Source organism: Eutrigla gurnardus (assembly GCF_963514095.1).
Source record: "Eutrigla gurnardus genome assembly, chromosome: 6".
NCBI classification, from domain to species: domain Eukaryota; kingdom Metazoa; phylum Chordata; class Actinopteri; order Perciformes; family Triglidae; genus Eutrigla; species Eutrigla gurnardus.
The window spans coordinates 21,965,391-21,979,204 of record NC_139920.1 but is presented as its reverse complement, the minus strand read 5'-3'; the positions used below and the strand labels follow the sequence as shown (position 1 = coordinate 21,979,204).

Sequence of the window (13,814 nt, the reverse complement as noted above, 5' to 3'; positions counted from 1 at the left end):
TATTATTATTATTATTATTATTAGAGAAGAGAGAGGGCGCTGATTTTGCAACAAAAAATATGTTGCTGTGAAATGTCTTTAAATGGTGTTTAAATCTTTAGTGCTTTAAGCATTGAAAGATATGCCGAACAAATGATTCAATACCAGGGTCCTTTCATAATGTTGTTTTTGATCTTTCTGTGTTTTTAATTACCTTTTGCAGGTAATTATTTACTCACAGAAGTTTACACGGAAGAGGATCAGGGCCACGTGTGAATTTGTTTGTTTTTTTAATTCTTTTAAAAAAAGAACTCTGAATTTAGAACTAAAGAAAAAGAAATTCACACGTGGCCCTGATCCTCTTCCGTAGATATCTATATACAACTACACTCACTGGCCACTTTATTGCTAGTACCGGGTTGGACCCCTCTTTTGCCTTCAGAACTGCCTCAATCCTTCGTGGCATAGATTCAACAAGGTACTGGAAACATTCCTCGGAGAGTTTGGTCCATATTGACATGATAGCATCACGCAGTTGCTGCAGATTTGCACATCCATGATGCGAATCTCCCGTTCCACCACATCCCAAAGGTGCTCTATTGGATTGAGATCTGGTGACTGTGGAGGCCATTTGAGTACAGCAAACTCATTGTGATGTTCAAGAAACCAGTCTGAGATGATTGGCGCTTTATGACATGGTGCGTTATCCTGCTGGAAGTAGCCATCAGAAGATGGGTACACTGGTCATAAAGGGATGGACGTGGTCAGCAACAATACTCAGGTAGGCTGTGGCGTTGACACAATGCTCAATTGGTACTAATGGGCCTAAAGTGTGCCAAGAAGCCACACCATTACACCACCACCACCAGCCTGAACCGTGGATCCATGCTTTCATGTTGTTGACGCCAAATTCTGACCCTACCATCCGAATGTCGCAGCAGAAATCGAGACTCATCAGACCAGGCAACGTTTTTCCAATCTTCTATTGGCCAATTTTGGTGAGCCTGTGTGAATTGTAGCCTCGGTTTCCTGTTCTTAGCTGACAGGAGTGGCACCCGGTGTGGTCTTCTGCTGCTGTAGCCCATCCGCCTCAAGGTTCCACGTGTTGTGCGTTCAGAGATGCTCTTCTGCATACCTCGGTTGTAACGAGTGGTTATTTGAGTTACTGTTGCCTTTCTATCAGCTAGAACCAGTCTGGCCATTCTCCTCTGACCTCTGGCATCGACAAGGCATTTGCGCCCACAGAACTGCCGCTCACTGGATATTTTCTCTTTTTCGGACCATTCTCTGTAAACCCTAGAGATGGTTGTGCGTGAAAATCCCAGTAGATCAGCAGTTTCTGAAATACTCAGACCAGCCCGTCTGGCACCAACAACCATGCCACGTTCAAAGTCACTTAAATCACCTTTCTTCCCCATTCTGATGCTCGGTTTGAACTGCAGCAGATCGTCTTGACCATGTCTACGTGCCTAAATGCATTGAGTTGCTGCCATGTGATTGGCTGATTAGAAATTTGCGTTAACGAGCAGTTGGACAGGTGTACCTAATAAAGTGGCCGGTGAGTGTATATACAACACTTAATTAGATTTCTTGGGTTTCAGGCCAGCGATTAGTTAAGGTTAGCCATTAACCTCGAAAAGTTAGTGAAAATTAAGATAATGCATTTAGAGTCGATAATTGAACCTAAATGATTGGTAGGCATTGCCTTTTGATGGTTTAGCTTAGAGTTTGAACTTGAATGATTAAGGTTAGGTGACCTTGAATAGTTCAGGTTAATCATTGACCTCACAGTTGAGGTTGGCAATGACCATAAATGGTACATTCGTCTCCGTTTGGCACAAACCTGGAAGACACTTTTCCCGCTTTGTGCCAAACAGAGACTACTGTAAATGGGTTGTGTGAGGAACAACAGAGTGCTGATGGACATCGATAAACACACACACGAGGACGTCAGTGCACTTAGTCTGGTCCGACTCCAGCTGTGGCGTTCATTACCGCGTGACTCTGTGTTTACAGTGAGGAGAGTAACAGGCGAGGGGTCTCTGTCTGCTGCTGACCTTTAAAAGACAAAGAACACACAACACGCCTCTCTGAGAGGTAAACCGCCGATGCTCGGCTCCGCTGCAGACATGGAGGGGAGCTGGCACATTCTAACAACAAGACACTTATGATGCCACGGCTCGGAAACTCCAACGCCGGCTGGAATGTCCTCCGGTGAATCACAGGACGTACCCGCCGTCCCTGTGTGTTCTCCAATGTCGTAAAGGTAATTAATTTAGTGCAAATGCACTTAAAATGTGTTCTCTTTGTCTGGAGCTATAAAAGTGTACGTGGTTTTGGTGTGACTAAGCCTCAACACGGGACATGGCACTATATAAACCCCTTAAAAGGTCATTATAAAGGATTTATTTAGTCTGTAAACTTACCTCTACCCTTATCTTAACACTCAGCACTTAGAGCAAATGAATAGCAGTTTGCCCCACTATTCTCCAAACAAAACACACTTCTATACATGCCCAACTTTAACCATTCAAGGTCAGAACCTTAACTATATGAAGTCAATGCCTAACCTTAACTATATGAAGTCAGTGCCTAACCTTCAGGTCAATACCTAACCTTAACTATATGAAGTCAATACCTAACCTTAACTATATGAAGTCAATGTCTAACCTTAAGGTCAATACCTAACCTTAACTATATGAAGTCAATGCCTAACCTTAACTATATGAAGTCAATACCTAACCTTAACTATATGAAGTCAATACCTAACCTTAACTATATGAAGTCAATGCCTAACCTTAACTATATGAAGTCAATGCCTAACCTTAACTATATGAAGTCAATACCTAACCTTAACTATATGAAGTCAATACCTAACCTTAACTATATGAAGTCAATGCCTAACCTTAACTATATGAAGTCAATGCCTAACCTTAACTATATGAAGTCAATACCTAACCTTAACTATATGAAGTCAATACCTAACCTTAACTATATGAAGTCAATACCTAACCTTAACTATATGAAGTCAATGCCTAACCTTAACTATATGAAGTCAATGCCTAACCTTAAGGTCAATACCTAACCTTAACTATATGAAGTCAATGCCTAACCTTAAGGTCAATACCTAACCTTAACTATATGAAGTCAATACCTAACCTTAACTATATGAAGTCAATACCTAACCTTAACTATATGAAGTCAATGCCTAACCTTAACTATATGAAGTCAATGCCTAACCTTAAGGTCAATACCTAACCTTAACTATATGAAGTCAATGCCTAACCTTAACTATATGAAGTCAATGCCTAACCTTAACTATATGAAGTCAATACCTAACCTTAACTATATGAAGTCAATGCCTAACCTTAACTATATGAAGTCAATACCTAACCTTTACTATATTAAGTCAATACCTAACCTTAACTATATGAAGTCAATGCCTAACCTTTACTATATGAAGTCAATACCTATCCTTAAATATATGAAGTCGAAGTTGATCTTTAATTGGCACCATTGAATTGGTCATCCCAAAATACATGCATTTTGATGCCTTGATCATTAAAACATTTCCAGCCATTCAAGCTCTACACTGAAAAAAACGTTTTCTGAAAAAAAGACAATCTTGAAAAATGTCCGCCATCATGGATTTTCAGGTGGCTATGGGCTTTTCTGAAAAAAAGTAGGTCCTAGGAATTATACATGCTAAACTAGCACCTGTCTCTTGATAGAATCGCTATGTATCTCCAATGTAATCACTATCGTTATCGTACAGAATCAATTATTTGAAGGGTCCTGAGTGTCTTCATTTAGCTTCCTATACAGAAGACTGAATGCACATGCTTCATAATTCCTATTTCAGTGTATTAGCTCGTAACGATAGAAAAATCAAGAACATAGCAAAGGCTAATGCAGACCCTGTGCCAGTACCCACCCTTCCCCTAATCCACAACACCTGTAAACCCATGGCTCTGCAAAAGAATGAACCAATAAAGTATATTATCCATCTACCAAGTGTTTCAAAACATGCACAGGAAGCACACATGACCACCTTTTGCACAAGAAGTGGTTGATGATTTGCCAGACAGCTCAGACACCTGTATACACAGATCTGTATGCGATCCACTTGTGTGTTTGTGTTCTGTGCTGCAGGGTTAAATGAAACAGGATAAACTGCCAGCGGTCTTGATCAACCCAAACACGGCCTGCATTATGAACACAAAAATGATATTACACACAGATGTGAAAGGCCCTCTGGAATTTGAGAAAGGAGGGAAATTACAGGACTATATTTGAAAGATGGTCTTCAGGGGTTTTTTTTATTTAAAAAAAGCATGAGTTATGTATAGCAGATGTTTTTCACAACTATACTGGAGTCCCAATCAACAGCATTGAAGGGGAGATTTTTAATAACTATGACTACCGATCATTCCCAACTCATAAAATATTGATATATAGCTTTGTCACGGCCCCACAGATGGGCCTGATACCTGTGCACAAGACACCTGTAAGCATCTGTAAATGAGACGAATCACACTTTCAATTCACCCGCGTCATTCTTAGACGCTCAGAGAAGTTTTCACTTGTTGTCATAGCAACAGCAAACATCCGGTGTTGTCGGAAAGAAGCAACGTGTTTATATCGTCTATATATATTTATGAAGTCGCAAATTTGCCACTTTTTTTCTCTGAATATTTCCCCCCTCTCTCGGCTCTGTTTTTTTTTTTCCTACAGTGGCTCTAATACGCCGTCGTACGAAGGACATACGATGGGTATTCTTCCTTGTAGAGGATAAAGAAGGAGGAAACCAGTAAATGCCAGCTGCTTCTATGTGTTGCAGACGTGCTGTGTCCCCACTGAAATAATCTATCCTGTCACATTTCGACACTCACAGGAAGAGGAGTGACGCAGTTCATGGTAGAGATAATTCAAGCACAGTCATCCCCCCATCATTGGGTTTCTGGGAATCCTTCCACCTTAAGGGACTTTAAACATGCTGTATGGTCTGTCAGCTTTTATAATGCGTTTTAAAATGCTTATGCTTTGTTATTGTGAGAAAAAATAATTTAAAACGTTAGATGCATGTTTTTTGGGGGTTTTTTTGTTCTTAATGCCATGCAGAGCTATTCAGTAGCAGTTAATCCTCCCAGCTCAGCCTGTATGAGACATATCCTTTGACTTGTTCTTCTCTTTCACTGTTGGGAATTGATGCTGAAAGTGAAATCCCATAATTGTTTTTCTTTTTAAAAGTACATCCCCTAAATGTTATTATGTCAGTAATCTGCTTGATCTTTTTCCTAGTATGTCCTCTAACTTAAGTCTCAGCCAGCTGACTTGCATATTCTTGTCTGCATATTGTTTTGATTTAACTCTCATTTAGAGGAGATTTTCAGGAAAGCCGTGACACTCTTTCTTGTTTCTGAAGGGGTTTTCAACTAATTAGTTTTGCTTCCTGAGAAAAATGTCTTTGCTAATCTATGTATCATGTCGACAGAGTGACCTGGGGGTCATAAATATTCATCTGAGAAAGTGAATCATTTTCATTCTTCTGAGAAAAAACACTTTCTCTGCATCCTCTTCCACAGTTTGTAGCCTTCTGGGTGACATTTCTGACTATGTATAAAAGCAGAAAGGCATTTTATCGTCACTTAAAGGGATATTTTTGATGAGAAGATTGATATAGCTGTTATGTTTATCTACTGTCATCCTTTCTGCAGAGGTTTCCAGCTTTTTATTTACACATTAAGTTCTAGTGTTATTTTAAGAAAATACCACCCAAAGCACGTCTTTGAGGGAATCACATGACCACGCACTCAACCCCATAAAGAGGACCAGACTATGTATACCGGCTATCCCCCTCTCATTAGAGCCACTTCAGCCTCATACAAGATTTCCCATGTATTCAGGAATCCCAGCGGATGTTAATATATCACCAGTGAATCTGCAGCCTGACCTTTGACTCACTGAGGTTTTGGCTGTGAGTGGAGCCAAGCAGCCGGGTCGGAGCAGGAGATAACGCGAGCCAGCAGGTGAGACGGCTTAAAACTAAGATTTCTTACATCAGGAGATGTTTTTTTTCTTCTTCATCAACCTCTGCTGTCTTTTTGTTCTTAAGTGGCATGCTCTCTTGCAGCAAACAAGTGTGACAGCCACATTGCTCCCACGGGATCCCGAAGGCCTCCCCCCCCCTTCCCCCCTCCAGCCTCCAAACCAGACCTCCTTGTCCTGATGGATCCGAAGCAAACGGCTGCAACTTGTCATGCACCGAGCCAAACTCCTGTCAGGACCTGGCTCTCCTCCTCCAGCAAAGGTACAAGTGCTCGGCTGCTGTTTGTCACGATGCTTCTTAAAGCTCTGAGTTTTAACAGAAGCTGTAACCGAAAATGTATGGTTACATTCTATTATTCTTATATTCTCGTAATGTTCAATAAGCTAAATATCAACAGATATATTTTTATCACAAGTTTTTAAGCGTTTTTTATCAAAAATAAAGTTAAAGGCGAGGAATCAAGATCTATAAAAATCAATTTCCCCCCACAAAAGTTAAAACAACAATAAAACAGTGCAAATGTAAATGTAAACCAGAGGTAATGTAGGATCCCCAACAGTGTATCACATTCCAGACGCTCTATGAAAATGGCAAAATTCAATAAAACTTCCTCCTTTTGTGGGAAAAAAAGGGTTTTACACACGTTTGAGGAGTTTTTTTGCCTCGAAACCTGTGTTTCGAAAAAACAAAAAGGAATTATATTTTTGTGATAATTTTAGCGATTATTTGGCTTTTGACGATCACCAGCTCATCGGACTGCGGACAGCAGACTTTGTATTTGTGCTGAACATGAAACTAAACGGTGACTAGAGAGCCAGTAAACTTTCATCACACAGAGTGAAGCTGTTTAAGAGCCTGACCTTTGTTACAACAACACGTACGGACATTTCCATAACCACTAAATTACTGTTTTCATTCCAGGAAATGAGATGAAACATTGACCAAGCATCAGAAAAGCACAGCTCGCTCAGCAAATTTGCTTGTACAAACAAAGAAAAAAAACACATCGAGGGCATAAACACTAATAAACTTCTAGGGATTATCCATTTACAAAGACACATAAATATGTACACACACACTGTACAAACACAGAGGCGCTACAGAAAAAGACAATAAACACGAATACACAAATCATTTATGACACACAAACATAATTAAGACACCAATAACAAGCACAAATAAACAGATATTTTTCGTTTCATTTCCTCTCACAGATCCTTACTTCCTCATAGTTTGACCCTTTATCACCTTACCTCTCCGTGTTTCCCAGGGGCACCAAGTGACACCACGTCCCGTTTCCATGGAGACGGGGTTCGCTACAAAGCCAAGCTGATCGGCGTGGACACGGTGCCCGACGCCCAGGGAGACAAGATGTGCTGGGACTCCATGATGAAGCTGAAGGTGTAGTCAGTCTTCTGTCTCCTTTTCATCAACATATAATATATATAATAATAATAATGATAATAATAATAATAATAATAAAAATAATGCCATCGGTGGAGCCCAATCCAAAGTCCAGCTCTCAATCCACTTTATCAGCATCAGAATTATTCACTTGCCTGTAATAATAAAATCCTTAAGGCCTTCTTTGTCTTCCATAGTTTGCACGGTAACTTTGTAGTGTTGTGAAATATATCTTTTTTTATATTTCAAGAATATACATTTGCATTTATACGGCAATATGATTTAATAAGCGATTTTATATTCTTGTGTAGAATATTAAAATGTCGAGTCAGTATTGACGTGGTGTAATGGAAGTATTTTCCAACTTGGTGGTAGTAACGCTACGTTACATTTACTCCAGTACATTTACTTAAGTAACTTTCTGGATAAATTGTACTTGTAAGGTAGGTAGTTTTAATGCAACTTACTTTTTACTTTTACTTGCGTATATTTGTGAAGAAGAAACAAGACTTTTACTCTCCAACATTGGGCTACGTTCCGCTCGTTACTTGTTAAATGTTCTGGGGAAGGACCCTTTGTCTTCATTTATGTACATTTTGTTAAGATTTAATTTATTATTGTTTTAGTTAAAGGGATATTGTTTGGGGGCTGTACGGTGGTGTAGTGTGTAGCACTCGCCTCACAGCAAGAGGGTCCCGGGTTCGATTCCCGGGTCGGCCCGGGTTCCTTCTGTGTGGAGTTTGCATGTTCTCCCTGTGTAAGCGTGGGTTCTCTCCGGGTTCTCTGGCTTCCTCCCACAGTCCAAAGACATGCAGGATGGGGATAGGTTAATTGGTGACTCTAAATTGCCCGTAGGTATGAATGTGAGCGTGAATGGTTGTCTGTCTCTACATGTCGGCCCTGTGATAGACTGGCGACCTGTCCAGGGTGAACCCCGCCTTCGCCCCAATGACAGCTGGGATCGGCTCCAGCCCCCCCGCGACCCTGAATACAGGATAAGCGGTAGACAATGGGTGGATATTGTTTGGCAATTTCTGAATTTGCACCATAATGTTTCATGTGACTCTGTCTGAGGACTGTGGATGAAAAATGAGCTTCTAGATAAATCCAGCATATTTACACAAAGTGATGCATTTGTACCCGTGTTCATTAATATGCATCGTCCTCTCCAAATAAACAAATTCATGAAAATAACCCAAAACTGTCATCCTCACCGCAGCACTAGAGGCCATCAGGGGTTTCATCCTTGGTGGACCGTAAATGTTGGTGCAACATTTGATCTTAATCCATCAAATAGTTTGTTGAGATGTATGTTTATTATTATTTTTGGGCTTTGTGCCTCGAGGTCCAAAGGTCCCCCTCAACTGGTCACGATAATGGATCACATGTGGATCCTCAGAAAAGCTACATTAAATCTACTTTTAATTGAAAGTTGAAATACTTTGTGGGAACATTCCTGCAGTGGAAAAAGGGAGCTTCTGACATCTCACAGACCAATTAGCTATAATTAGACGATGATTTTTTGGTAAACTTTTTAAGTTTGTGTGTTTGAACCAGTTTCCTCTCTGTATTAGGGTTTTGATGCAGCAGCGAGGAAACAGGGGAAACACAAGCAGAGGGTTTGGTTGAAAGTTTCATCAGGTGGTCTGAGAATCGTGGATGAGAGGACCGGGGTGAGTCACCTGACCCTATATATCGATCTTATAATTATCTGTTAGAATGGGGTCCGTGAATTAAATGAGGAAGAAGCGTTTAGCATGTGGAAATGGATACTGCTACTGTTTTTGTGGAAGTGATTGATTATGTTTTGGTTTCACTTCTCTACATTATATTTGGTCCCATATCTGGTCTAGTAATACCAAGAAACTATTCCTTTCACACCTAAAGCTATTCCTGTAATGTTCAATTAGCTTAATATCAACACATTGATTTTTATCTCAACTTTTTATGCGTCTAAAATCAATTTGTTTTTATTGTTTTGGACATACAGTATATCTCATATTCTGACTTGGATAATGACTATTTCACACAATATATGAACTTAATGTAAATTAAACGTGGTCATAATAAGCTAAGCTTCCTCCTGTCCCTCCTCGATCTTGAATTATTTTATTTAATTTTTAGTTTTTTATTATTTGTATGATGTTTTTTTATGCTATGTTAATATTTTATTAGAATAAAAAAGAGAAACTGCTTGAGATCAGAAACACAGAAACATTATGATAATATTATAAAATGTTAATTTCAAATCCTCTTTATTTCTTTTTTTGATACTCTTTATTTACCATTTTTGGAGAAAAAAATAATCATTATGGTGACATTTACTTAAATACGCATACATTTAGTTTGTATAGGAAAAAAAAGAAAAAGATAATAAAAAATAAATAAGACATAAAATAAAATAAATCTCTATATTATGTGTCAACATTTACAGCACTGCTTAATGTGCCTCAAATAGTTGAATCCCCTTCGTAATCTGCGTTTCAGGCCGTACTTCATGACCACGAGCGGAGCAGGATCAGCTCTCTGACCAAAGACGAGTCCGACCCCAGAGCTCTGGCCTACGTCTACCGACACCAGGACGCCTTCAGCCTCTTCTACGTCAAGACGGCCAACCTGGTGCCAACTCACAGTATACTGCGTGTGTGTATAAGTTATTGTGCAGTGAATGTGTTTGGTGTGTGACGGTTCTGTCTGTGTTTCATCAGGCAGAACCGGTCCTGGTTGACATGGAGGCGGTTTGTCAGATTGTGGAGCCAGAGACGTCCGGAGAACCTGAGGAGGCTCCAGCTCAGGTCAGAGAGAGGCATTATAAATGTTAGTCTGTGTGTTGTTGTTGTTGTTGTTGTTATTTCACTTTTGTTTGTCTTGTTTTTGTGTTTTCCAGACCGGTTCCTTACTGCTGATAAATGACAGTTCAAATGTGCCAGCTGAGGTAAAGGAAAAGAATGACGTTTAGTTTTTTCCCTTAAATGTTTTCTTTTGAGTTGTTTTTAAAGCTTTTGATTATGTCGGATGCACTGTTGCTGTTTTCAGGGACCGGCTTTCATGGACATCTTCAGTCCACGTACGGATTCTCCATCGGGACCATCGAACCCAGTACAAACAACAACACACAATATCTCACATGTGAACTGTTAACAACAGAAACATAAAACAATTTCACAGTTTCTGTGATTTCAAACAAAAGAAAATGTACGGTAAAATGTAATCCTGAGAAAAAGATAATAAAATATTTATTGAGAGATAATAGTGCAGTGTTAAATACTGAATGGTGTAGAGGTTTATAACAATTAAGTTTAGCCAGCTGCTCGTCTTCCAAGATCACAAACAATGTGACTGAATGAGAGGAGTTTATGCAGCATTTCAATTTGAGCTAGATTTTAAGGGTATATTCTAGATTTTAAGGGTAAATACTAGGTTTTAGGGGTATATCCTAGATTTTAAGGGTATATTCTAGATTTCAAGGGTCTATTCTAGATTTTAAAGGTATATTCTACTGTTATCTCATACAGACTGTAGTATATCTCCCTGTCTGCAGGCCTCTCCCAGCAGCGAGCTGATGGAAGTCTTCTCGGTTCGGATGGAGGAGCCGCTGTTGCCGGACCAGAGCTTGTGCTCCAGTCAGCCGGGTGAGTTTCAGCCAGGTGAGTGACTTTCAGCTGGGTGAGTTTCAGCGTGGAGTCTCTCTATACTCTACACTCTCTATAATACTTCACCCACAGAATTACCATCCGTGTATACTTTCACGTAAACACTTTCACGCCTGCTCCGGCACACTTTTGCATGTGTTTGGGAAGTACTGACTGGATTAGCATACGACTGGATTAAGAAGACTTGGATTGTACCTCCACGATTCTTGTAAGACTTTGCAAACAGATTCGTCACTTCCTGTGGATGCACGTCAGAAGAATTCAAGGCAACACGGGGAGAGTAATTGATATACAAATGGTACTTTTGTTGGGTGAAGTATTCCTTTAACCCTCCAACATGAAACATTTTATCTGTAGCGCCAGTTAAGGCTCGTTTATGCTTCCGCGTAGTGATCACGCAATGGCCACGCGATGGCCACGCAGTTGCTTGACGACCGTGATGGTTCTGCGTTGGGTTTATGTGTCGAAATGCAATTCAATGCCACACCGGTAGAGGGCGTAGAGGGCAATGCCACACCGGTAGAGAACGTCACGCTCTTCTACCATAAAACTATGTGTTCATCTGACAAACACGCACCACTTCCCTCTTCTAGATCTCAAGTTGACTCACTGTTTTTGGAAACTCTTGTGTGTGTTATTGTATCAGAGCATCCACACACACACACACACACACACACACACATGATCATATTTAGTTACAGGCTGTCATCAGATCTGAGTTTCTCCACAAAGAATCACACATTTGAAATCTTCCGTTTCAGAGAAGTGCTCATAAGTTTCTTGGAAATAAGTGAAATAAGTCATTCAGCATGAGAAATGGCTAATCATCAACTAAAGTGATCTTCGTCAACTCTTAAAAAAATGATTTAGACAAATCGACTAAAGAGGGGGGTATCCCTACTTTGATTCCTGTACTCTGATTCCCCTCATCTGTCTGTCTGCTGCTGCTGCTGCTGCTGCTGCTGCTCTTCAACTTGACCTTTGACCTTTGACCTGGAGTAACAGTACAAGAGATATACACACCATTTCCCATAATGTACACAGCATTACACACTCATGTTTAATGTAGCAGGGAATGACTAAATTCCCATGGCACCGCTGCTAAAGAGCCATCATTTTAATATGACATACAGTAAGACAGAGGAATGCTTGGTTCCCACGGAAGTGATCATCTCACCCTCCTCGTCTGTCTGGTTTTTTTTTAAGGTCTCTAAAGTCTTTATAATCTGTGACTGTAAGAAAGTGGTTTTTACTTTTCTAAATAAACCATACAAATAACAAAAGCCATTTATCAAATCATCAAATATTGCATTTTTTTTTTTTTTTTACTGTAAATGTGTTTAGATTAAAGCTACAGTGTGTAGCATTTAGGGGGGATCTAGCTATCATATATGGAATATAATATTAATAAGTATGTTTTGTATTTAAACGTCTTAAAATAAGGATCGTTGTGTTTTCATTACTTTAGAATGAGCTGTTTATATCTACAAATACAGCCACAGCACACAGTAGTTCTCCTGCAAACTTGGCACACAGGAGTTTCAGAGTTTTAGATTAGTTGCAATCTGCCACCTCACCACAAGATGACGCCAACTCCAACACACTGCACCTTTAATTGATACATTGCATGAGTGTTTGGCATGTCTGCTAATTAAAAGGTATTTTTGAGGGAAATCATTTAGGTCGTAAAAAGATCAATACCAAATCTGTTCGTTAAATATGAAGCCCAAGCTTGATTAGCTTAGCTTAGCATATGCTTTAATCATGGGAACAGCTTCACTGGGTCTGTCTGAGGGTTAAATAGTCTTCTCTAATGCTCATTATCTTTAATCTACACACAAACTGAAAATGTAAGAAACGACAAGAAAACATGTAGTTATGGGCTGAAATGTTTTTTTAACGCTGTTCATTTTTTAATTGACTGATCATTTCTGCACATCAATATTGTTTTGACAAGCCAAAGACGATATTTAGTTCCTTCCTTCATCTTCTCGTCTCTCAGAGTCTCCACAGCCGACGCTTTCCGCCTCTCAGATCCTATCAATGTACCCCACACGGCCAGTAGGGGGCTCCTCCCAGTACTCCTCTCCCCCATACTCTCCCACCACCATGCCCTGGGGTCAGCAGCAAGGGATTGTGGGAAACCAGTGGCCATCAGGTCCGGCTCCTGCGGGGTCGTCCTGGTCCACGATGGCCGGTGGTATGGAAGCATGGGGACCGGCCGGCCGCCAGATTCTGGCTCAGAATTCTCAGTTGGGATTCATGATGGGAGGAAATTCACCCGCCTCACCTGCTTCACCCACTTCACCCGCCTCACCCACTGCTGCCAACGGGTTCCCCGACCCTTTAAAGTCTCTCTTTGCCCCCCCTGCTGGGGCAACAGGGTCCCCCTCAGTGCCCCCCAACGTGGACCATGATAATCCCTTCTTCTGATGAACTGCATTCAAATGGGGAAAAAAATTGTTATTGAGAACCAACACAAAGGTATTTAATTGGACATTAAATATTTGTGCTGCTTTGAAAGAAAACTGGAAAATTAAAACAATCATGTCAGAGTTACAGTATAATTTATTGTCTTTATAAAAACGAGAAAATACAAACTAATTATGAAGTTATAAAGCAATTGATATGAATCATGTTTCTTTTCACCTCTTTTTTAAATCTGATACTACTACTAATACTACATTACTTTTAATTCATTTGTTTTACTTGTGTTCATTTCCCCTATT

At 40.1% G+C, this 13,814-nt stretch overlaps 1 protein-coding gene across 2 annotated transcripts; it reads left to right on the top strand.

The window, feature by feature from the left end:
- Nucleotides 1–6,176: 6,176 nt before the first annotated feature.
- On the top strand, nucleotides 6,177–13,679 carry LOC311015030 (uncharacterized protein). Of its 2 annotated transcripts, none has more exons than XM_084012052.1 (9): nucleotides 6,177–6,289; nucleotides 7,299–7,429; nucleotides 9,007–9,105; nucleotides 9,920–10,051; nucleotides 10,141–10,227; nucleotides 10,320–10,367; nucleotides 10,469–10,531; nucleotides 10,974–11,064; nucleotides 13,088–13,679. In XM_084012052.1, exons 1-9 carry the CDS (start codon nucleotides 6,208–6,210, stop codon nucleotides 13,516–13,518), a joined length of 1,164 nt encoding a protein of 387 aa, XP_083868178.1. In that variant the 5' UTR covers nucleotides 6,177–6,207; the 3' UTR covers nucleotides 13,519–13,679. The 2 variants fall into 2 exon arrangements, with proteins under 2 accessions (XP_083868178.1, XP_083868177.1); XM_084012051.1 differs by having other exon boundaries at nucleotides 10,974–11,079.
- The last annotated feature ends 135 nt before the right edge of the window (nucleotides 13,680–13,814 follow it).

What these genes read in the sequence shown, in the direction of transcription:
- LOC311015030 (XM_084012051.1), top strand. Translation starts at nt 6,208, where the DNA reads ATGGATCCGAAGCAAACGGCTGCAACTTGTCATGCACCGAGCCAAACT. An exon ending in ACGTCAAGACGGCCAACCTG is followed by an intron (nt 10,052 to 10,140) that starts GTGCCAACTCAC and finishes GTGTTTCATCAG; the next exon opens with GCAGAACCGGTCCTGGTTGA. An exon ending in GTTCAAATGTGCCAGCTGAG is followed by an intron (nt 10,368 to 10,468) that starts GTAAAGGAAAAG and finishes TGCTGTTTTCAG; the next exon opens with GGACCGGCTTTCATGGACAT.